General features: G+C 33.7%; 1 protein-coding gene across 1 annotated transcript; it reads left to right on the top strand.

Annotated features, from left to right (window-relative positions):
- Window positions 1-13,006: 13,006 nt before the first annotated feature.
- LOC145037632 (2-isopropylmalate synthase A-like) lies at window positions 13,007-16,106 on the top strand. Its single transcript, XM_078986335.1, has 12 exons — window positions 13,007-13,732; window positions 13,896-14,109; window positions 14,187-14,267; window positions 14,372-14,461; window positions 14,560-14,646; window positions 14,718-14,818; window positions 14,902-14,935; window positions 15,030-15,104; window positions 15,200-15,283; window positions 15,369-15,503; window positions 15,585-15,724; window positions 15,816-16,106. The coding sequence occupies exons 1-12, from the start codon at window positions 13,098-13,100 to the stop codon at window positions 15,910-15,912; spliced, it is 1,773 nt and encodes a 590-aa protein (XP_078842461.1). The 5' UTR covers window positions 13,007-13,097; the 3' UTR covers window positions 15,913-16,106.
- The last annotated feature ends 7,651 nt before the right edge of the window (window positions 16,107-23,757 follow it).

Raw genomic sequence — 23,757 nt, 5'->3', positions numbered from 1 at the left:
CTTCAAACCATAAATGGATTTCTCAAGCTTACACACTCTATTATGGTACTTTGCATTGACAAAACCCTCTGGTTGACTTATTTAAACATCCTCAGCCAACTTTCCATTAAGGAAAGTGGTTTTGACATCCATTTTCCATATTTCATAATCATGAAATGTAGTTATGGCTAGCATTACCCTGATAGACTTCATCTTCGCTACTGGTGAAAAGGTCTCATCACAGTCAACTCTCGAAGTTTGAGTAAATCCCTTCGCAACCAGTCGCGCCTTATATGTATGTACCTTCCCATCCATGTCGGTGTTCTTCTTGAAGATCCATTTGCACCTAAATGTCTTACGACCCGGTACATTTTCAACCAAGTTCCAAACTTGATTATCATACATAGACTGAATCCCGTGTCCATCGCCTATTTCTATTTGGCAGACTCAGGGCCTGCCATGGCTTCCTTGTAGTTGCTAGGTTCATCCAAATTCACCAGTGTGCTATCACTGATAAATGTGTCACCCTCAGATGTTATATGGAAACCATATAACACAGGTGGAACACTGACTCTATTGGAACACCTCAGAGGTACGGACTCGTCAATCGGCTCAACAGGAGTTTCCTCCTCAAGTTGATCGCTAGTGTTTGAGGTTCCTTCACCGCTTGACTCTTAAAGCTCTTCAAGATCAATTTGCCTCCCACTTTCACCTTGGCCTATGAGCTCTTTCTCACGAAATACTCTTCTCCTCGCATCGAAGACAACATTGTCATTCGGTCTGTAGAAGAGATAACCAATGGATTTCTGTGGGTGGCCGATGAAAATACACCGCTCACTTTGAGGTTCGAGCTTGTCATGAGTCACACGTCTCATGAAAGCCTCACAACCCTAAACCTTGATGTGTAATAACAAGGGAGCCTTCCCTGTCCACATCTCATGAGGTGTTTTGGCAACCTTCTTAGTTGGGACTAGATTAAGGATATGGGCAGCAGTCTCTAAGGCATACCCCCATAATGAGATTGGTAATGAAGCTCGACTCATCATGGAACAAACCATGTCCAAAAAGGTTCGATTGCACATCTCATCCACACCATTAAGCTATAGTGTCGTAGGTGGCGTCAACTTTGAAACAATTCCACACTCCTTAAGATAGTCTAGGAACCCGATATTAAGATACTCACCACCCCGATCGGATCGGAGCATCTTTATCTTCCTGCCAAGCTGATTCTCCAATTCTTGCTTAAACTCTTTGAATCTTTAAAAGGTTTTGACTTATGCTTGATTAAGTAGACATAGTCATATCTACTGTAATCATCAGTAAAAGTCACATAGAAGCATCCCTTGTGGTGATTCTGAAGAGCCCACACACATCGGTGTGTATCAGAGCCAACAAACCCTCACCCCTTTCACAAGTACCAGTAAAGGGTGACTTGGTCATCTTTCCAAGTAAGTAAGATTCGCAAGTGTCATCTGACCTTAATTTGAATGACTCCAAAACTCCAACCTTTTGGATATGGCCTATGCGCTTCTTGTTGACATATCCAAGATGAGAATGCCACAAGCATGCCTTATCCAATTCATTGGAAGAATCAATGTACAACGCATTATTTCCTAAGTTGTCTACAACCATCACATTTTGATATACACCATTACAAGGCAATGCTTTAAAATAAAAAAATCATTATAAAAAGCATTAATATCACCAATTTCATTATCAAATGAAAAGCTAAAGCCTTGTTTGTACAAACCATGCAAGGAAATAATATTTCTCGCCATATCAGACGAGTAGCAACAATTATTCAAATCTAATTCTAACCCACTACTAAGCAATAAATAGTAAACTCCAATCTTGGTGACAGGTGAAACCTTCCTATTCCCCATGATCAAGTTTATCTTCCCGTGCTCCACATCCTTACTTATTTTTAGGCCCTGCACATCAGAACAAATGTGAAATCCACAACCTGTGTTAAGAACCCAAGAGTAAGAATATGATGAGTTTTTAGATAGAATAGTGTAAATATATGAATGGGTGGGTTTAACCTTCCCATCCTTGACATCGTGTAAGTATTTAGGGAAGCTTCGCTTCCAGTACCCTTTTTCATGGCAATAGAAACACTCTGCTTCCTTATGAATGATAGAGGGAGCAATAGAACCACCTTTGGTTCCACTTGAAGAGGATCCATCAAGAGACTTTCCCTTGCGGCTCTTAGAAGGAGCCTTCCTCTTCTTCCCCTTCCCTTGTCCAATTACCCGAACAGGGGTATTAGCAATAGTAGTAGATACAACATTTTACCTTTGAGACCACTTTCAGCAGTCCTCAAAAGGGCTTGAAGTTTGCTCAAAGTGACCTCTTCCTTGTTCATATGATAAGTCATACGAAACTGATCACAACAGGTAGGTAGCGATTGTAGAATGATATCTATGGCCAACTCTTCATCAAAGTTAACATTCAATTTGAGCAAACGGTCCACAAACCTTTGCATTTTCTGCAAGTGGTCCGTGATGGGTTCACCATCCTTCATCTTTGTTGTAATCATGGAGTAGATGATTTAATACCTCTCTTGACGAGCACTCTGATGGTATCTTTCCATTAGGTCTTGGTGTGTCTTAAAAGGGTAGAAGCCCTCATAGGACTTTTGGAATTCAGCTGACATAGTGGCAAGCATGATACAAGCTACATTGGTGGCATCCTTCTTATGTACCCTAAAGTCAGCAATCTCTTGAGGAGTAGCAGAAGATTCATCAATTTCCTTTAGCTCCTTATCGAGGACTATTCCTTGTCCTCATAGCGAGTGACCATCCTGATGTTCCTAATCCAGTCATTGAAATTAGTACCATCAAAGATGACTCTACCACAAAGGTTCAAGAGATAGAAGGAGTCAGTAGGGTTTGAGCCAAAAGCAGTGTTGGAAGACATCTGAAAAGAAAGACAAAGTTTAGATTAGATAAGAGTCCTTAATATAACACCCAAATGAAATATTAAAGCTAGGACTCAGCACAATACTTTACAATTTGGAAGAGAGATGTCATAATCCAACTTGCAAAATATTTGAAGATAGGTAAATGACAATTTACCAATTTCCATCATGAAAAACGAAATGGATTATTAATTTTTAATTTGATTGAAACTCCTAGATCCTTTGAGAGTCATTGAACTATTCAATGGTATGTTTAAATCTCGATTATGCCCTTTAGGTTTGTGACTGGGATATCGAGAATCAAAAATAAGGTGTGAATAACCATGCAAATTAACTTGGTACTATTAATGTCATTTATCACCTAATCAATGTGTCGGTTAACCACACAGGCTCCACCGATCTATGATAAACATCAAGCTACCTTTTTCCATCCTTACTAGTCCAGGTTAATGTGTCGGTTAACCACACATGCTCCATCAATGACTTAGCAATGTGAAAAGTGCAATTTCATGGATTAGCATCAATTTCACATTTTCCTAAAGTAACTAAGTTTGGGAATTTAATAAAACATTTACTTACTTTATAATCATTATTATACTTTTAATGAGAATTAGTGTTTTATCCTACGCGTTCGGTTAACGACTCTCCACCAGTCAAGGAAGCGGTGGGTGAGAGTGGACACCCATTAAACAACCATTTTATAGGCAGTAACCGTATACCCCTCTTATAGACCGACTTCATGAATGAGGCCTAGTAACGGTAAGACTGACTTGTTCTTATACATATATATAAATATTAAACATATAATATTATTATAAAGTATAAGGGTTGAATTTTAAACTTTTAATATTCTAAGGTTTGGAAATAAAGTATTCAAAAGTGTGACTTTAAAAATTCCAAAACTTGAAGACAAGTTTTGATACTATTAAAAACTTTTCATTTTCTTAACTTATGAGCTTAATGACTTTTAAAGAAAAGACTTTTGGTTTTCCATAACTTGAGGACAAGTTATGGATGTGACAACCCGAACCTTTATTCGTTACCATTAGCCAATTTCTGTTAATAAAATTTGAATTTTATTGGGTTTCCGTCAAATTCCTTTGGTTTGGAAAATCATTTGGTTATATATAATTGAATTTTATATACGAGTTGGAACCAAAATCGCATGAAAAACCCGAATTTTCTTTGAAAAAATCAAAAGTGTTCGGCCTAAGTAATGTTCACGGTCGTAAACCTATTTACGGTCATACACCTGTTTACAGCCAGTGACAGGTGGCCCCCACCACCGAACATGGAACCCCCTTATAAATATGAGCATTTACCCCTCATTTACACTTTTCTGGCCGAAAACTCCCTCATTCTCTCTCTAACCTATCAACCGTAAACACCAAAAATGTAATGTCTGTGTTTCTGGGCTTGCCATTTTTAGCAATGTAATAGTCTAGGTTAACCTTTGTAACCCGTTTTGAAATAATAGAAGTGTATTATTTGAGTATTATGTGTTTTGTGCTTAATTGCTTAATTATGTAGTTTGATTAATTAAGAATAAAAATAAGCGTCAAAATTTAAGTGTAAAATAAACTTGATATCTTTAGATAATGTTGTAGTAGTTGAAACAAGGTTTCCGAAGATATAAAGAATGCCGAAATCCGAGTTATAACGAAGAAGTTATGACCTGTCGAAGTTTCGCGACAGAACCGACAACGCTGAATGACGTAAAAAGTGAAATTTACGTTAGAGCGATAGTTAGCCTTAGTGATCTAAACGAGAATCGAAGATCTCGTTGTTAGTATCAAAGCGATAAAAAGTTAGGCGAGAACGGACGTCAAACGAAGAAGTTATGAATTTATAACGAAGTTTTCTGTCCCGGCCTATTAAAAATAAATAATAAAAAATAAAGTCAAAACTAGCCGACGGAGTCTAAACGAAAGTTGTAGAGCGTAGTCTCACCTTCGCATGGATATAAAGAACGTCGAAAACGGAGTTCGTATGAAGAAGATATGAATTTCCGAAGTTTATTAAATAATTAATAATTAAATTTAATTATTAAATCCGGCCTTATCCGAAGGCGAGTCACCGGGCTCATCCAGAGTATGCCCCGCGTACGCCGAGAGTGTCGACATTTCGGATGACGCATGCAGTGATGATTTCGGACGCCCGTACGCCCCGCGTACAGGCGTACGCCCCGCGTAATTGAGACTCCCAGCCTCCTATAAATAGGATGTGAGAGCAGCCAGCTTCTTTGCTATTTTTCTCCATTCTCTCTCCCGTTTTGCCTCGATTTGCGTGCCAGAAGTACCCCGAAGCCCCGATAATATTCCCGAGATCCCGAAGATCCCGAGAAGTGCGATTTCCGAGCCGAAGCTCTGCCCGCGAGAAGTTTGATTTTTGTAGAGATCTTCCAGATCTGCTGAGGATTACTACTTTTGCAAGTCGTATTGCTGTCCGATCATCTTCTGATCAAGTGAGTGTATACTACCTTTCATAAACACGATAATAATACAAGTATGATTTGAGTGTACTAAGTATATTGTTGTTTATATGTGTGAGTGTGTGGTTACTTCCTTCTAACGCATAATTATCAAGTATTTAATATAAAATACGTGTTATGTGTATATTTTGTGGTTATATGCGTGAATGTATATTCACTTTCTTCTATCTTACAGATCTGATTATTTCTATATGAAATACGTGTTATGTGTGTGTACCTCATCTGTTATATGGAAAATATATTGATCAAGCATGCTATACAGGTTTTGAAAATATGTATAAAAATGTATGTTTTTATCTACTAATATGTTGGGTAGAACATGGGTAGATAGTTGGTGTGTAATAAACAGATGAGAGGCCTCGTTGTTGTTTTGATCCAGTCATCTAGCGGAATTTAGATGACGACCACGGACTTTTCTAGACAGTCTAGTGGAACGCTAGCAGACTCATAACCTGTAGGTGTTAATGAACTTGGGTGTTCATTCGCTGTATTCCATCCCCCTCATGGTTGCCTTATTTGACTTATATTGCTGAGGAACCCCCGAAGCATGTGTTGTCACCCCGATGAAATATTCTTAGACTAGCTCCCTTGTGTTAGTTATTTTAGGGACATAAAGTGAGAATAACGGGAATGGATAACTGGGTTATTGTTGGTTGATAATAATTAATTTAATTATTTACTGTGGGTTGAAAATCCTATATGCTCACCAGGCTCCCAAACCTGACCCACTTAGTTTTATTTGTATTACAGGAAGTGGCGCAAGGGCGTAAGATGGATGAACCATCAAGTTGTTTTGTTTACAAGTCTGTATATGTATATATTTGTTGAATGACTTGTAATGTTATCGTTTATGCTTATTGGTCTGTATCGGAACATGACACCTCGAGTTTTGATTATATAATGAAAATACATTTCTTTTATGAAATGCTTTGGTAAACATTGTTTTATCATGTTTTGTTTTTGGGAACAAATTCCGCAACTCTTTCAAATTAAAAGGATTTACTCTGAAATTATTTTAAAAGCATAAATGAAAATCGGTCTTTTCTGGCCGAGATTTTGGGGATGTCACAAAAAACACTCTCTTTTCTTCTGAAAATCATCAAGAATCACCTAAGTAACTAAGATTGGGAATTTTTAAGGGTTTAGTTACTTTATAATCTATTATACTTTTAATGAGAGTTTGTGTCCTATCCTACCGGTTCGGCTAACGACCCTCCACTAGTCAGGAGTGCGATGAGTAAGAGTGGATACTCATTCAATCGTCATTTTATAGGCAATTTCCTTAAACACTCCTTATAAACCAACTTCAGTATGAGGCCTACTAACGGTAAGACTGACCTTTTACTTATACATATATAATATATTAAACTTTCAATTTTATATAGTATAAGAGTGTATTTTACACATTTAAACTACTAGATGGTCTAATCTATTAATAAATTATAATCTTAATTTAATTAATCTTAAACCATATGATTATGGATTTAATAATACTCTCTTAATTAAACATTTAATTAACTTAATAAAATTCATAAGAGTGTAAATGAACTATTCAAAAACATCAAGGTTCTAAATATAAAAATTCAAAATTAAAAATTATTTACTTAATTTTTAAGTTATGAACCCAAAAGTTGCACTTTTTGAAACCTTTCAATTAGTAGAGTTAATGTTTCATAAAAGGCTTTTTAAGTTTCAAAAAACTTTTGGATTACAAACTTAATGACAAGTTTTGTAACTCCTTAAAAAACTTTTGAGTTCCAAAACTTGATGATAAGTTTTGTAACCTCTCAAAACATTTAGATCAAATTTAAACCAATAAAATAATCATATTATTTATTTTTTACCGATTTGATTTAATACAACTCTTGTAGCAAGATAATTTAAACCAATAAAATAATCATAGACGTATGTGAATATCATGCTGGAATGGTTTAACATATGAGATTCAATATATGGAATATTATAGCAAGAGATTAAACATATATTAAATCCTTATGTGAGACATAATGAATCGAGTCCCATATACATCGGATATAGGATCGATTACATATGCTATAATATTCACTTATTCTAATTTTTCAAATGCTCAGAGCATTGTGATAAAAAAGACTAGAATTTTGTGTGACTAGAATTGTTAAACAACTGAAAAGAGCATTATTAGGTTTATTAAAGATTGGTTGCTTGTGGATATTTGGAAGTATGATATTAATTTGGGCGAACCATAGTGGCATGTTTTAGATTAGGATGATATCTGGTCAAATTGATGGTCGTATGAGAATATGGAAAAGTTTCCATAATGGGAGTTGATTATTAAAAGTCTACATGTGAGTTAGAAACTTTAATTCAAGAGAAGTATTCAATAAGTGTACCTTGAATTTGAAACTTTATTATCATGGAATAGTTTCTAATAACAAAGTTTCAATGGAACATTCTATAATTCATTTAGCTCAGTTTTTATGACTTTGAAGCCTCGACATCACAGAAGGTCAATGCATGTAAGGTTGGAATTCCAATACATTTTAGTCAGTGGTAGAAATTTGGAATTGTAAAATGAGCATCATTGGAATAATGTCCAGTTGATATGTTCACAAAGGAAGGACCATAGAAAAGCATAGTATGCATGTTCATAACATAACATGACTAATGTTCAATTCAAGTGGTTAGTTGATCACTCGAAACATTATACAATATATAAACTCGTAATTATTATGGTGATTAAATAATAGAGATTTATTTATATTCAATAGTTTTGAGACCATAATTAATTAGTTTATTATTTTGTTTCACTTTGTATGTTTTACTTCCTAAATAATTTAATGAGTAAATTACTAAAATCGCTCCTATGGTTTGGTCAAAATTGCACGTTTGGTCCCTAAACTTTTTTTGTATTCGGATCGTCCCTATGGTTTGATTTATTTACGTTTTTCATCCCTATGGTTTGGTCAAAATTTCACTTTTGGTCCCTAACTTTATGTATGTAAGGGACGAAAAACGCAACAAAATCAAACCACATTGACGATCCAAGTGCAAAAAAAAGTTAGGGACCAAACTTGCAATTTTGACCAAACCATAGGGACGATTTTAGTAATTTATTCTAATTTGATTGTTCGAAGTTCCACAGTCGCTCATATTTTGGGAAGTGAATGAAGATTGTCATGAATTGGATTGTAGATTGTCTAAGGGGGTTATACATATAAATTGTATTGCTATAACATTCATGAGTACTTAAAAAAATTGAGATTTCGGTATTGGATAAACCCACGCTCAGAGAATTACTTCATGGATTATATCAAGAGTAATTCTGAGATGATAATATCTTATATTCTTAAAACTGAGATATATGAGTTGTGATTTACAAGTCGATTGTACATTAGTATTGCGAAAACGCATCAGTAACATAATGTTATAAAATGTAGTGTCATGTGCGATTTGTTGAGTGAAAGATACAAGCATATGAATCAAATTCATTCCTTTTGCCTTAACAGGAAAAGCGATATATGTGGGCCCCTCGGTGATTTGTTGTTGACTTATAGTGTTGGTCCCAGCCAGGACTAAATTGATGTGTTCAATTAGAAGTCTTATGACGTCATCCCAAATCCAGAAATTAGGAAACAAAACTTGGACAATGAGATTGATTATAATACATATCTCATGTCCAAATGATATCTAGAAGAACGGAGGAATACTTGATCACTTATCTCAGGACCAATGTCTGTTTAGTTTAGAGTTTGGCAGTTGCTATGGAAGCACTCTTTGTTGTTTAATTTAGAAGTGATACCAAGAATTTAGTTTTAGACTTATCGAAGTATGAGACTGTTGGATTAGGTGTCGAAGATAATAACTAAATTAGTATAATCTTGAATTATTAGCAAAATCATTTTGGGTTGCCCTCAAGAAGCGCGGGGGATTTTGTGACATTTCTAATTGGCTGTCTTGTATTTCTAATAAGTTGTTTAATCGTTGGCATGTTGAATCATATACATAATGGACTGGTTTAGATCGATCCTAACCGCATGATTATGAATTCCTTTTATTGAATAGAATAGTAAATAAAAGTCATAATATATTAATATGAAACTCGGCAGGGGTAATTTCAAATCACGAATTGATGCGAAATCCAGGCTATGCTATTGTCATTCAACCGCCTAGTAATTGAATATTATGACTTTTAGAGGGAGATTGATTTATTGATTTATTATATAATAAATAAATAACAGTAAATGAATTTATTAAGATATTATGAAAATAATATATTAATTAGAAATAATGTTATTTAATTAAGAATTAACCAGAAATTAATGAGAATTAATTTTAGGATTAATTTGATTAATTAAAAACGTAAGGGTTAAAGTGTAATTGTGCAATAGTTGAACAAAACGTTTTGAAACCTTCCTCCCTTAGGGGTGGATGGTTTCTTGGAGGCTAATCTAGGCTTTCTAGATTTTCCCTTATAGATAAATAGGAAGTTGGATAATTCCAATTTGAATAAATATTATTTTATTAAAATTAAGGTTATCTAAGGTTTCCAAGTTACACTATATAAAGACCCATTGGGATCTAAATTTCGGCCATCTCTTGATTCACAAGGCATAGCTGAAATTTCACATCCCATCTTCTCTCTCTTCAAGTATCCTAGCTACTAGGGTTGAGTGTGAACTATCATAGGCACGACACTTGTGGTGCTCGCTTCCAAAAGCCTTGAAGAAGGTTTTTTGATTTGTTTACTATAACAAATCAAGAGGTAGGTAATCTTCCTTTATGAATTCAGATTTCATTAAGTTTTGTAGTTTGATAGTATATTATGTTGCCTTTATGTGAAAGACATAGATCCTCTTTAAGTTGCATGTATCATAATCATTTAATTGTTACACGTTCTTCCGCTTAGAGCATTGTTTTGTAATCTACGTTTTCCATCAACACGCTCCATCAATAAGCCAAAACCACACGTTCCACATCATTTTCCTTTTACATCTAAGATTTATGTGCTGATTTTTCTTTAAAAAGGTATCATGTACTAGTGGATACATAAAGTTTTAATAAGTTTATTAATTCAAATATTGGTTAAAACGTTTGAAAAATGACTTGGAGGGAACTCTAAAATGTGACTATGACTAGTGGGCTTTTGGTACCTTTTATATAGTTAAGGTAGTATATATTAACTATCAAAGACTAGCACTTAGCACTTTGCATATGAACATAAAAATCCTTACAATTTAGTCCTATAAATGTTGAGACGGTCTCGTTGAACCTGTTGTTGTATCATGGGAAACAAACGTCTAAGGCAAGACATAAATTTTTTTTAAGACATTGTGTTAAACACATGCCTCGACTTGCCGTTAATTTTATATTTCTTTTTGTTTATCCTGTTTATAGTTTCCTATAAAAAAAACTATTTTACCATTCTTTGGTACCCTCCAATGTAAGTTAAGTTACTATTTTTTAGGTGTTTCTTTTTAAGAGGTAGAACGTTTACAGCCTACAGACTACATCTGCAACAAAAAAGGTGCATTAAACTATGTAGTCTGAAAGAAAAAGATGGTTTGTTTTCTAAAATCTACAGGCTACTAGAATATTAAATTTCTTTCAATTGACATGTATTGACATTTTCCAATCTGGTCTTTATAATAACACTAAACACGATATTATAGCATGATACAAGAACACTAATCAGTTCCTGTCTGTAAACAATACCTAACGCTAACATCACCAACTATTTCAATGGTCATTATGACTGAGAGACCAACAAGACCAAAAATTAAAAAAGATGATGTGTATATACCCAAAAAATATAATGACAACAATAATCAAATTATAAATACCAAGCACACCTGCCATAAAAACCAGAACCAAGAGGTTATAACATCACAACATCCTAAAACAAATAATAAGTCGTAAAATTAAAACGATGGTCTACGAAACAAACTACAATTCATATGAACCAAAATAATTTTAAATGTTATAATTAGATAGATTTTTTAAAGTGCATACTAATCACACCAGCTATATGTGCCAGCAGCTTCAAACTCTTCAACCTATTTGACACATTTAGAGGGTGTTAGGAATTTCATATAAAAACAACTTCTTGACTTTTTACTAAAGTCAATAAATCAAAAAAAATGTTTGACAGTATGAAAATAATCTTTAAAATAACTTATCATCAACCTTTTAAAAAAAATTCAATAAATTATTATTTGTAACTTTTCAAAACTTTTTACAATTTTTTGGGTTGTAAAAGACAAATATACTTAAAACATGCATAAGCTAAGAAAACATTTTAAAAAAGAAACAACTTATCACCACAAAAGTTAATATAAACATTTTTTAAAAATTCATTTTATCACCACCATAAGTCAATAAATTCTTTTGATTACAAATCCTTTTGATGTTCAAAATGAAATATCAAACACTCTCTTAAACCAAATTCGCTATATTTTTCACTCAAACATCATCACCGTCATCTAATATATAACAAAGTAAGTCCTCTTGCCAAACTCCAAACCCACATAAACCTATCTGAAAACGGATACACCAAGCTCCTAAAAGTTCTTTTGCTTCTTCACACATAATTCCATGTAAACTTTAAGTTCACGAATAAGAGCTCATCAAAACAAAAATTCCAGATTTTAGTAATAATTTTAACAACAAAATATTTCGGATTCAACTAAAAATCAACAACAATTGTGAAGTAAATAAAACCAAAAAGAAAAAAAATTCTCATTGTTGAGGTGGCCTAACGTAGCAGCGACACCAGGAAGAAATAAAAAATGCATCGTTCTGCATCAGTAGAACAACATCATCGGTCTTAAGGTTGTCCGCCGAGGCAGCAACAAGGGAGCAAGGATGAAGGGTGAAGGCGGCCAAGGGAGAAGGGTGAAAGTAACCGCAGGGAAGAGAAGAAACAAAAGTAGATTTTTTTTTCTAGGTTTGTAGAAAGGGAACACATGTTTTTACATTTGCAAAGTTTAAAGTGTTTATCCTATGTCTTCTAACAAAACAGGACGCACAAACGTTTTGATGTGTACGGTCTTTTAAAAAACAAGCAATCTTCAAGTTAAAATGTTTGCTTGTACATAGAGATAAAAGGTTAGAATAACTTCTAAAAAACCACCTTACATGTTATATTTCACTTATGAGACTATTATTAAAGAGACCATCATTTACAAAAAGTTCAAAGAGCTCAAGCTTGAAAAGAAAAATGAGAAGTAGTAAGTTATTACATTCATATATTTATGATTACTAGCTGTTATATCATTTAAAATTTAACTTAGTGGTATTTAAGTATATTCCCCATATTATCATGCTTACTAGTTAAGTGTTTAATTTCGATTTTGATTCCTTCACTAAAAGTTTCTAGGTAATAACAAGGCCACACTCTAACCTTTTAATTTGTAGCATCAATAATCATTTCATTGTAGTCTTTATCAATCACATAGGGTAGGTATATATTTGGTTAAAACGAAATGAACAAATTAATAAATTAATACATTCTTTTATTGCATATGGACATAGTTTATAAATTTATTTCCATTTTATACAATATTTAATAATACTAGGAATTTTTCTATTACGAAAACAATGTGTTCATATATGAATGTTTGGTGAAATGGGAAGCATGTCATGTTGTGGTTGAGGTTGACTACTTCAAATAACCCTCTTTAAAATTTCATCCCTCACCCACGCCCACAGAGCTCTGTCTCCACCATAGCCATGGCGGCGTCTCTCTCGCACATACCAACCTTCTTCTCTCCGACCACCAACCCCTCCTCCACCAATCGAATCCGCACTCTATTCTATTTCAAACCCTCAATAACCCAACCCCACAAATCCTTCGCAATCCTCTGCTCCCGCCGCCCGGACTACATCCCCCACCACATTTCAGACCCAAACTATGTCCGCATCTTCGATACAACTCTCCGAGACGGAGAACAATCCCCCGGCGCCACCATGACCACCAAGGAAAAGCTCGATATTGCTCGTCAACTTGCCAAACTCGGCGTTGACATTATTGAAGCAGGATTCCCTGCTTCCTCCGAAGCAGACCTAGAAGCCGTTAAGCTAATTGCAAAGGAAGTCGGAAATGTGAGCGCTGATGAGAATGGTCATGTCCCTGTCATTTGTGGCTTAGCGAGATGCAATAAGAATGATATTGATAAGTCATGGGAGGCTGTTAAACATGCTAAGTTCCCGAGGATACATACCTTCATTGCAACGAGTGAGATCCACATGCAGTATAAGCTAAAGATGTCAAAAGAACAAGTGATTGAAAAAGCCAGAAGTATGGTTGCATATGCTAGAAGTTTGGGCTGTAATGACGTTGAATTTAGCCCTGAAGATGCTGGAAGGTACATTATCATTCATCCCTCATTGTTATACTGGAACAATCAAAATCAAAATCAAAATCATCAGGATATTGCCCCAATTATTCCCTTTCTCTGATTCTTCTTAACTTGCCATGATTAGGGTTTATTGATAGAAACTATAGATTCGTTTTCTGTCCATGAACAGATCAGAAAGAGAATTTCTATATGAGATCTTGGGTGAAGTTATTAAAGCAGGAGCAACTACTCTCAACATTCCTGATACAGTGGGCTATAACTGGCCTCGTGAATTTGGGCAACTCATCGCCGACATAAAAGCCAACACCCCTGGAATCGAGAATGTCATCATCTCTACTCATTGCCAGAATGATTTAGGGCTTTCAACTGCTAATACTCTAGAGGTAATCTACTAATCTTATACAATCTTTATGTCTTTCTCATAAACCTTGATTCATATACTAATCTATTCGGATTCCAGGGTGCTTATTCAGGTGCAAGACAATTAGAAGTAACAATCAATGGAATTGGAGAAAGAGCTGGTAATGCTTCTTTGGAAGAGGTATACAAAAAAGTTCAAGTCTCCATTTTTTAACAAATTGAAAGTTATATAAATAATGGGTATCTCTCTTTTCCTCTATTTTTCTTTTCTTTTATTGAATTTAGGTTGTAATGACTCTAAAATGCAAAGGAGAGTTATTGGGTGGTTTGTATACTGGCATTAATACAAGACATATTGTCATGGCTAGCAAAATGGTAGTATTATATATTTATTTATACTTTCCTTGTAATATACTTATTATAAGTCTATAATTTATAATTATAACATTATATAAATCTTGATATATGTATAGGTGGAAGAATACAGTGGACTAATGGTGCAACCACATAAAGCTATTGTTGGTGCTAATGCTTTTGCTCATGAGAGTGGAATCCATCAGGTTGCAACAATTTACATTAAAAATTAAAAGTTTTTTCAATTAACTTATAATACCAAATATACCCTTTGTAGGATGGAATGCTAAAGAACAGAAACACATATGAAATCATGTCTCCTGAAGATATTGGACTTTACAGATCTAATGAATCTGGTCTTACACTTGGAAAACTCAGGTATATTTATTTATTTTTTGTTATTTTGGTTCTTTGAATATATTAAATTCTTTATATAATGATTTTTGAATATTGTTGTACAGTGGACGACATGCTTTGAAATCTAAACTTTTTGAGGTGAACTCATTGATTTTTTTTTTTTTTTTTTTTAAATTAAGCAACCAATTATTTAATTGTTATGAATTAAATATTTATTCTATTTACTCTTCAGCTTGGTTATGACATTGATGGAAAAGAACTTAATGATCTTTTTTGGCGTTTTAAATCCGTAGCTGAAATGAAAAAGGTACTAAAAACTAAAAACTAAAAACCTTTTTTTTTTATTGTATCCAAGATTATATTAATTTCTAAAAAAACCTAATAAAATAATTATGTTTTTAGGTTATAACTGATGATGATTTAGTAGCATTGGTATCAGATGAAGTATTCCAGCCTCAAATTGTTTGGAAGTTTGGAGATGTTCAGGTATTTTCATTTTCTTTTTCATTTTCATTTTCATTTTCATTTTCCAATTAAAATATATATAAATATTTTTTAATAAAATTGACAGGTTACATGTGGGACCCTTGGTCTATCAACAGCAACAGTTAAGTTAATAGACAGTGAAGGAAAAGAACACATTGCTTGCTCAACTGGAACAGGGCCTGTTGATGCAGCTTATAAAGCAGTTGATCTCATTGTCAAGGTTCAAATCATAAATCTTTTTGTAAGGGTAAAACGGTCATTTTGGATTTAAAGTTATGATTTTTTTTTTTTTTTTTTACAGACGCCTGTGAAGCTGTTGGAGTACTCAATGTCAGCAGTTACAGCAGGAATTGATGCAATTGCAAGCACACGTGTTGTAATTAATGAAGAAAACAATCAGACAACTCAATTAACTGGAGGAAAGAATGCAAGATCATATAGGTATATATAATATATGTTATATCTTTTCTTTTAAATTAAAAAAAAAAAAAAAAAAGTTATATAATTTTTTTTTTTTTTTTTTTTCTGATAGTGGAACAGGGGCATCAATGGATATTGTGATATCGAGTGTGAGAGCGTATGTTGGAGCTCTTAACAAGATGTTAGGGTTGAAAATGCAATCAAAATGAAAGTATAATTTTATATAATTGGGGGTGTGTAATGTTTGCTTGTAGTAAAATTAGGGCTTTCATTGGAGGGTTTTATTTATTTTTAATAATTGTGACATAAATTTGAGAATTTTGGATTTGTTCGGTTCTGTTGTGTCTTGATGCCACTGGTTTTGTCTAATCTTTTTTAAAAAAATGCATAGAAAATTGTTGAATGATTCTTTGTTTTTTTTTTCCTTGAAATTGATTTAGTTCGATGCGTTTAGAGTGTTTGGAATTTTTTGAAAATCAAGCCAATTGAATAAAGTTGGGTCTAATTGGGCTTCTTTATATTTTAATAACTAGTTTTTATATTGCAAAATTTCTACTTATTTCTTCGAAAAATGATAGTTTTGTTGGATTGTGTTGATTTCAAATAATTAGAAAATCAAATTCAGAATCAATTTTATACCAAATTGACAATGAAGTTTTTTATGATTAAGAGTTGTTTGATAGTTGATAATTGAGTTACATTTAATTGAATTGGACCTAATTTTTTATCAGATCCAGTAAAAGGTATATCAGAGACTGTATGATCGGATTAGATCTAGCTATTTATGGTATCAAACAGTATGAATTTGATAAGTCAAATCAGACCTATTAATTTATACTTGGTGTTATATTTTGTACTTCAATATTCCAGAAAGAGTATGAAAGACAATTACTACTTTTGGTTATTTGGATCTAATGCAAAAAAAAAAAAAAAAAGTATAAAAAGGTGAATTTAAAGTTGAAAAAAGAACGGATATGCCAACCTAAACCACTACTAGTTTGATATTTCATCCAAAAATGCTTATTTTTACTTATTTATTTATACAAGATATTTCATGAAAAAAGTAAATCATACTTGCTGAAATTTGAATTGAAATTTCTTGTTTTATAATATGTATATAACTTGATGATTTTTGGTGAATCAACTCGGGTTTTCTTGAATTTGCATTTTGGGCAAATGGAGTTACTTATAGTTAGTGGTGCAAACGAGTCAAGTTATTCGTGAGCTATTTAAGATCGACTTGTTAAAAGCTCGAATCGAAACCGATTTTAAACGAACTTGAGCTTGAGCCTATGTCCTAAAGCTTGATTAGGCATACCAGCCTAACAAAAGCCTATATAATATAATTTATTATTATTTTTATTTATTAAAATTTGAACATATTTGGGGAATTAGGTATTTATGGTATTAGTAAACAAGCTTCTTAACAAGTTCGAACCGAACTTAACCCTATTTTGGCACGTTAGATAAAAAACGAGCTTGAGCTCGAGCCCGAGCTGGGTTTGTATAATTCTTTACGACCTTGAGTCGAGCTCAATACAATAAAGCTCAAATCAAACCGAACGCGAGCTTGAGCCTCGTATGACTTAAACGAGCCCGAGCCTCGGTTAGACTCATTTCTTGGTTAAAAGTGAGATTTCTATTAGATTCATTAATTATGAAAAAAAAAAATACAACTTTAATTGGAAACATAAAAAATAAAGACAAAAATAGCTATTTATCTCAACTTTTTTTGCAAATAAACAAAATATAAGGATTTTTCAAATTTAACCATCAATTTAGGACCTACAAAACGAGGACTCTATAAATGCTCAAAACGATACTGATTTTTATCGTTTTGTAGTAGTGTCCCTCATTTTTGCGAATTACTCATCTCACCTATGAAATTGTCCGATGAAAGGGTTTTATAAATTCTCCCAATAATTTTTGTGAATTACTCATCTCACCTATGAAATTGCGAAGTACTTATCGTTTTGTATTGGTGTCCCTCATTCTCTCTCTCTCTCTCTCTCTCTCTCTCTATATATATATATATATATATATATATATATATATATATATATATATATATATATATATGCTTAGGTTATTTTGTTTTTAGTAACTATTGTGTGCCAGAATGCACAGATCTAGACCACCGGATGAATAAAATCAACTGTCATGATCTGAGGGTCTCTGATATTACAATAGGGTAGCATGTATCATATAATAACACAAATTTAAACAAAATCGTATTTTGGTCAATTAACCTATTTTAAAAAATGAAAATTTTCGATTTTAAGGGAGCATTAGTTCCTTTATTTTTAAAAAATCTGAATTTTTAAAATTAATTCTAATTAAATTTTAATATTATATTTAATAATAATCGATTTTATTCTGTCAGAATGACAAAAAGTCAACAATAAACAAGTAAATATATTTGCAGTTTTATTCTTGCAGAATATGGTTTCATTCAAGATACTTTTCATATTAAACATGCTTAAAGAATTATACAACATACTATCAAAAATAACATTTTCTAAAGAATACAGATTTTATTCATTAAGAATCACTATTTACAATTATCCGTAAAGAATGAGACTATAAACAATTATTACATTCATTCTAAAAAAAATTATGTGTAACGACCCAATTTTCACGTCCAAAAATTTCATTTTTGATTAAGTGATTTACAAACTATTTGTAACAAAATATCATCCGATCATATCATTTAATAAAACATGTCTCGTATCTGAAAACTGAATCGTAAAAACATAATAAGATCAGAGTACAAATCCCAGAATAATTCATAGTGCGGAAAACAAAGAGTGTGTGTATGATGTGTCGCTACCACACCAACTCCTTCCCCTTCGCTGAAGAGGTACCTTAAACTGCAAGCTGTAAACTGCAAGCACGAAGCATAGTGAGTTCCCCCATCGTACCACATAACATGCAAACACATAACCTACATATTGCCGGGCAATTTTGGGGTGCCGTACTACCCATGCGGCCATTCTGGGGTGCCGACCTACCCATGTCAAGCCATTCTGGGGTGCTGACCTACCCGTCGGTCCTAACAACCGATCCTCGGGGACTATTCCACTCCTTACTGCTACTATCACATATATCATAACATAAGCATACTATCAGACATATATGGGGTGTCTGGCCTACCCTTCGGTCCTATCAACCGAACTCTACTACTATCACATATAACATATCATGCCAGCATATAACATATCAGCACATATTATCAGGCGTATTTGGTGTGTCTGACCTACCATTCGGTCCTAACAACCGAACTCTACTATTATCACATATAACATATCATGCCAGCATATAACATATCAGGTAGTAGCAAACCTAGATGTTATCAAAAAGACAATCATCTAATCATACAAATCCTACTGGTGAGTCGGCATTGTGGTCGTAAACCCACCGCGACTGAAAGGTAACTCACCTCGTAGTAGTTGTTGATCTGTGCGGGAATCCTCTGACTGCTGTCGTTGTTGCTTCGGGAATCCTCTGGCTATAATTCCCACAAAACACTTAGTCATACACTGCTAACTTGTTCCTAGGGTAAAATTGTTGGATTAGTGTCTAAGTCTATAACTATTTTGGTATGTACTTGACCCGATGGTGCATGGTCCTTTTGGGTTGCCTTCACCAAAGCAACTTGATTGGAGAAATAAATAGAGAGAGAGGTTATTATGATTTATTAATATGTTATAAAAGTAATATATTAAAGGAGAAATCATATTTGTTTAATTAATATTGGTCAATAATTAATTAGGAATTAATTTTGTGATCAAGTGTAATTAATTAAACTAGAGGGGCTGAATTGTAATTATGTGATAAGGATTATCCTAAGTATAGGATGGACGAATTTAAGGTGATAATGCCTTAGAATTCGACTATGATAAGGATTCAAGGATTATCTTATGGGTTGCTTGGTAAGCAAGCAACTAGATAAGGATAATGACTGAAACCCTATCTGCACACCTATATAAACCCCCTTGGCTCATGAATTCGTGTAAGACCTTCCCAAGGATTCTTAAGGACGAATTCCTACCTCTCTCCTCTCTCTTTATACCTTCTCCATTTGCTCTTGGTGTTTGTAAGCCATTAGAGGAGTGATACTTGTGAATCTAAGCATTCGAAAGTCAATTCAAGGTGGAATTGGGATTATTATTGCTATATAACAATCAAGGTAACATCTTAAACCTAATTATATGTTAATATCGATTTCCATATGCTAGAATTAGGGTTTATAGTCTTGGATTCAAAGCATGTACAATAGAGAAACCTAGATCCAAGCATTAGGGTTTGTATGAGCACATAGGATGTCTTATGACCAAAACCCATCAGTGGTATCAGAGCCTAGGATGGTTTCAATTGTATTGATGCATTGTATATCTGAAAATTTTGATTTTTGGTGTTCTAGAGGCTGGACTCGCCGAGTCCATAGCTGAACTCGCCGAGTCCAGGGTGACTCGACGAGTCCAGGCTTGACTCGACGAGTCAACTCGTCAGATAGTGCTTATCTCGGGATTTCTTGCTGTTTTTGCATATGGATAGTTACCTTATCATGTTAGATCAATATTAATCTGATTATATGATATATTTGACTATATTTTTGATCTAATTGAAGATATTTATCAATTAATAAGATAATTGTTTCCTTATAAGATAATTGATTAATTATTTTGAGTAAATTGATAAATTGTTTTGCAAGAAATCATTAAACAAATCAAATATGGATAATTATGTAATTAAATGTTAGTTTAGATTATTTGTTATTTGATCCTTGTTGTTATGAAAAGTTTCATATTTTGCCCTTTAGGTTGTATAGTTTAATTTTGAACCCAAAAGTTTTGTTGTTTTGAAATTTAAATAATTGAAACCCTAATGTTTTTGAAATGTTTCAAAACTTGCCCTCAAGTTTTGGAATTTAAAAGTTGATTAAAAGTTAATTAGGAATGTTAAATTCTAAAACCCTAGTAATGTTTTGAAAAGTTCAAATACACCCTTATGTTTTTATTAATTAATTAAGGAGTATAATTAAAAGAGACTTAATAAATCCATAAAAGTCTAGGTTAACCATTTAATTGAATTAAAAGTGTAATTGTTAAAGTTAACCACCTAATATTTTAAAAGTGTAAAATGCACCCTATACTATATATAACATTAAAAGTCTAACATTATATATATATATATATATATATATATATATATATATATATATATATATATATATATGTATGAGTAAAAGTCAATCTTACCGTTAGTAGGCCTTATTCACGAAGCTGGTCTATAAGGGGTGTTTAAGGAATTTGCCTATAAAATGGCGATTGAATGGGTATCCACTCTTACCCACCGCACTCTTGACTAGTGGAGGGTCGTTAACCGAACGGGTAGGATAGGACGAAACCTTCCATCATAAGTATAATGAAATACAAAGTAACTAAATGTTTTTCAAATTCCCAATCTTAGTTACTTAGGCAAAAGTGAATTGATGCAATTCCATGAAATTACACTTTGTGCCCTTGCGAAGACGTTAGTGGAGCGTGTGTGGTTTACCGGCACACTAAATGGTTCTAAGCAAAGGTAGCAAAGGGTGACTCAATGTTTGTCATAGTTCGGTGGAGCGTGTGTGGTTTACCGGCACATCGAATAGGTGACTGTAACAAGTGAGGGCACCATGTAACTTTGCATGGTTATTCACACCCGCTTTGTGATCCTCGGCATCCCAGTCACAAACAAGAGGGGCATATCGAGATGTAAACATGCCATTGAAAGTTCAATGAATCTCAAAGATCTAGGAGTTTTCATAGATTTAAAACTTAAATTTCTTTTTCGTTTTTCATGGTGGAAATTAGTGAATCGTCATTCACTTACCTTCAAATATTCTGCAACTAGATTACAACATCCCTTTTCTAGGTTGTAGCGTATTGTGTTGGGTCCTAGCCTTAGTATCTCATTTGGGTGATTTACTAAGGACTCAATCGATCAACTAACTTGAATTTCGTTTTCTCCCGTTTTGTAGATGTTAAAGTTCGACAACTATGGTCTTCCCAAATCCCGTGGAACAAGCATTCCACATGAAGATGATATTCCATGATTCGATCGAGGAACAAGAAATCATGCTTCACTTCCTCCTCCTCCTCCAATTATTCTACCTAACCCACAAGATTGTAAAATTGAAAGGTTCAATATCACTCAAACCCTTTTGGCAAGTAAACATAAAGAAGGAAAGTCGGTGTGTGCACACGTATTAGGGATGAAGTCACACATTGATAGGTTAAGAATGATGGGATCCGTTGTCGGTGAAGTGATGGATGTTGATTGGGTTCTTCAGTCACTTCCTAACTCGTATAATGAGTTCGTAAGAGAGTACTATATGATGAACCACGACGTGACCCTTATTGATCTCACCTATATGCTTATTGCTGCTGAATCAGCAATGGTTTGGCGCAATAGAAAAGCAAAGTTGATTGGTGAATCTGCCTTCAAGACCTCTATGGATATAGACAATGGCAATGAAAGACATGCAATGATCGAAAAGTTTGATCATAAAAGAAAGGCGATGTTTGAAGTTGTTCCATGTGTTGTTCCTAAAGAGTCAATTTGCTTTTATTGCCAAGAGAAGGGGCATTGGAGACGAAGCTGTCCTATTTACTTAAGAGATCTAAGAGACGGGAGAGTCGAAACGTATGGCTCTAATTTAGGTAAAATCCATTAACTAACTCTTTTAAGCTTCATTCTAGATTCTGAATACATAATTTGATAAGATTACAATTGATGTTTTGAAGGATCGAAGAAAAGAAAATAAGCTTAAGGGAAGAAGTGAGCAGAATCTAACCGTGGAGGAATGGATTTCAATTGCGTTTCTCGAAGATTAGATTCTTGAGCTACTACGTAGAGTTAGAATTAGATTGCTAAGAAAGATGTATTAGCATAAGTTTTTCAATGAGTTGCATTGTAAGGACAAATTTTTCCGCAATACAATAAATTTTGATTTTAAATTTTATCCTTACAATGGTGTGTATGAAAATTGATGTTAAAAGGAATGTACTTTGAGTGAGAGACATCGTATCTAAGGAATTGTCTTGTAACAATCTCCGATAGAATATTTTATAATATCATTGGCAATAGTCTTTGTGACTTTGGTGCAATGCTATTACGAAAGAATCATTGCATAGAATGTTAGATGCTAGCATGTTCTATAAGTGGCAAGAATTTGATATTCTTAAACTTATGAAAAACAGATTTGGAGTTGTGAAATGAGAATGATTGGAAATGTGTCCAATATGATCTATTTCACAAAGTAAGAACCATAGGTAAACATTGTGTGCATGCTAGGAGCATGGGACAAGTGTAATAATTCAAGTAAGAAGTTGATTACCCGAAACGACAAATAATGAGTAATCGGTATGGTGATAAATAAAAGGAGTTTCATTTATACTCAAAGGTTTGAGGCCATATGGGATTAGTATTATTCTTGTGTTTCACCTTGCATGTTTTGACTTCCAGAATAATTGAGTTTATTAAGAATAATTGAATTATTCGAACGGGCCACAGTCGCTCATATGTTGGAAGTAGATATGAATGAAGACTGTCATGAATTGGTGTGTGGATTGTCTAGAAAAGTATTAGACATAAGCAAATGTTTGCTGCAACGTTCATGAGTGCTTACGAATATGATTTGAGCATTGGATTAAACCCACGCTCACTTGGATCACTCCATGAATTGTATTACGAGTGATTAGTGAGACGATAACATCTTATATTCTTGAAACTGAGATGTGTGAGTTGTATCTTGCTAATCGGTTGCACATTGATAATATGTAAACGCACTAGTAACTTGGTGTTATAAAACATATTGTTGTGTGTGATTTGGTTAGTGAGTGAAAGCAAGCATTGTATCAAAGTTTATCCGTTCCTTTTATCCAAAGAAGGATAAAAGTGATATCTTTTGGGCCCCTCGATGGTTTAGTGATGACAAACGTAAATGCTCGGCCGGGCTAGGGCTAATTTGATTTGTTCAATTAGTCAGTCGTCATAAATTGGAGATC

This window comes from Lactuca saligna, chromosome 1, assembly GCF_052625555.1.
Source record: "Lactuca saligna cultivar CGN05327 chromosome 1, ASM5262555v1, whole genome shotgun sequence".
NCBI lineage: Eukaryota > Viridiplantae > Streptophyta > Magnoliopsida > Asterales > Asteraceae > Lactuca > Lactuca saligna.
The sequence above is the reverse complement of the archived record's forward strand: the minus strand, read 5'-3'. Positions and strand labels throughout refer to the sequence as shown.

What these genes read in the sequence shown, in the direction of transcription:
- LOC145037632 (XM_078986335.1), top strand. Translation starts at nt 13,098, where the DNA reads ATGGCGGCGTCTCTCTCGCACATACCAACCTTCTTCTCTCCGACCACC. An exon ending in CTTACACTTGGAAAACTCAG is followed by an intron (nt 14,819 to 14,901) that starts GTATATTTATTT and finishes ATTGTTGTACAG; the next exon opens with TGGACGACATGCTTTGAAAT. An exon ending in CAGTTGATCTCATTGTCAAG is followed by an intron (nt 15,504 to 15,584) that starts GTTCAAATCATA and finishes TTTTTTTTACAG; the next exon opens with ACGCCTGTGAAGCTGTTGGA.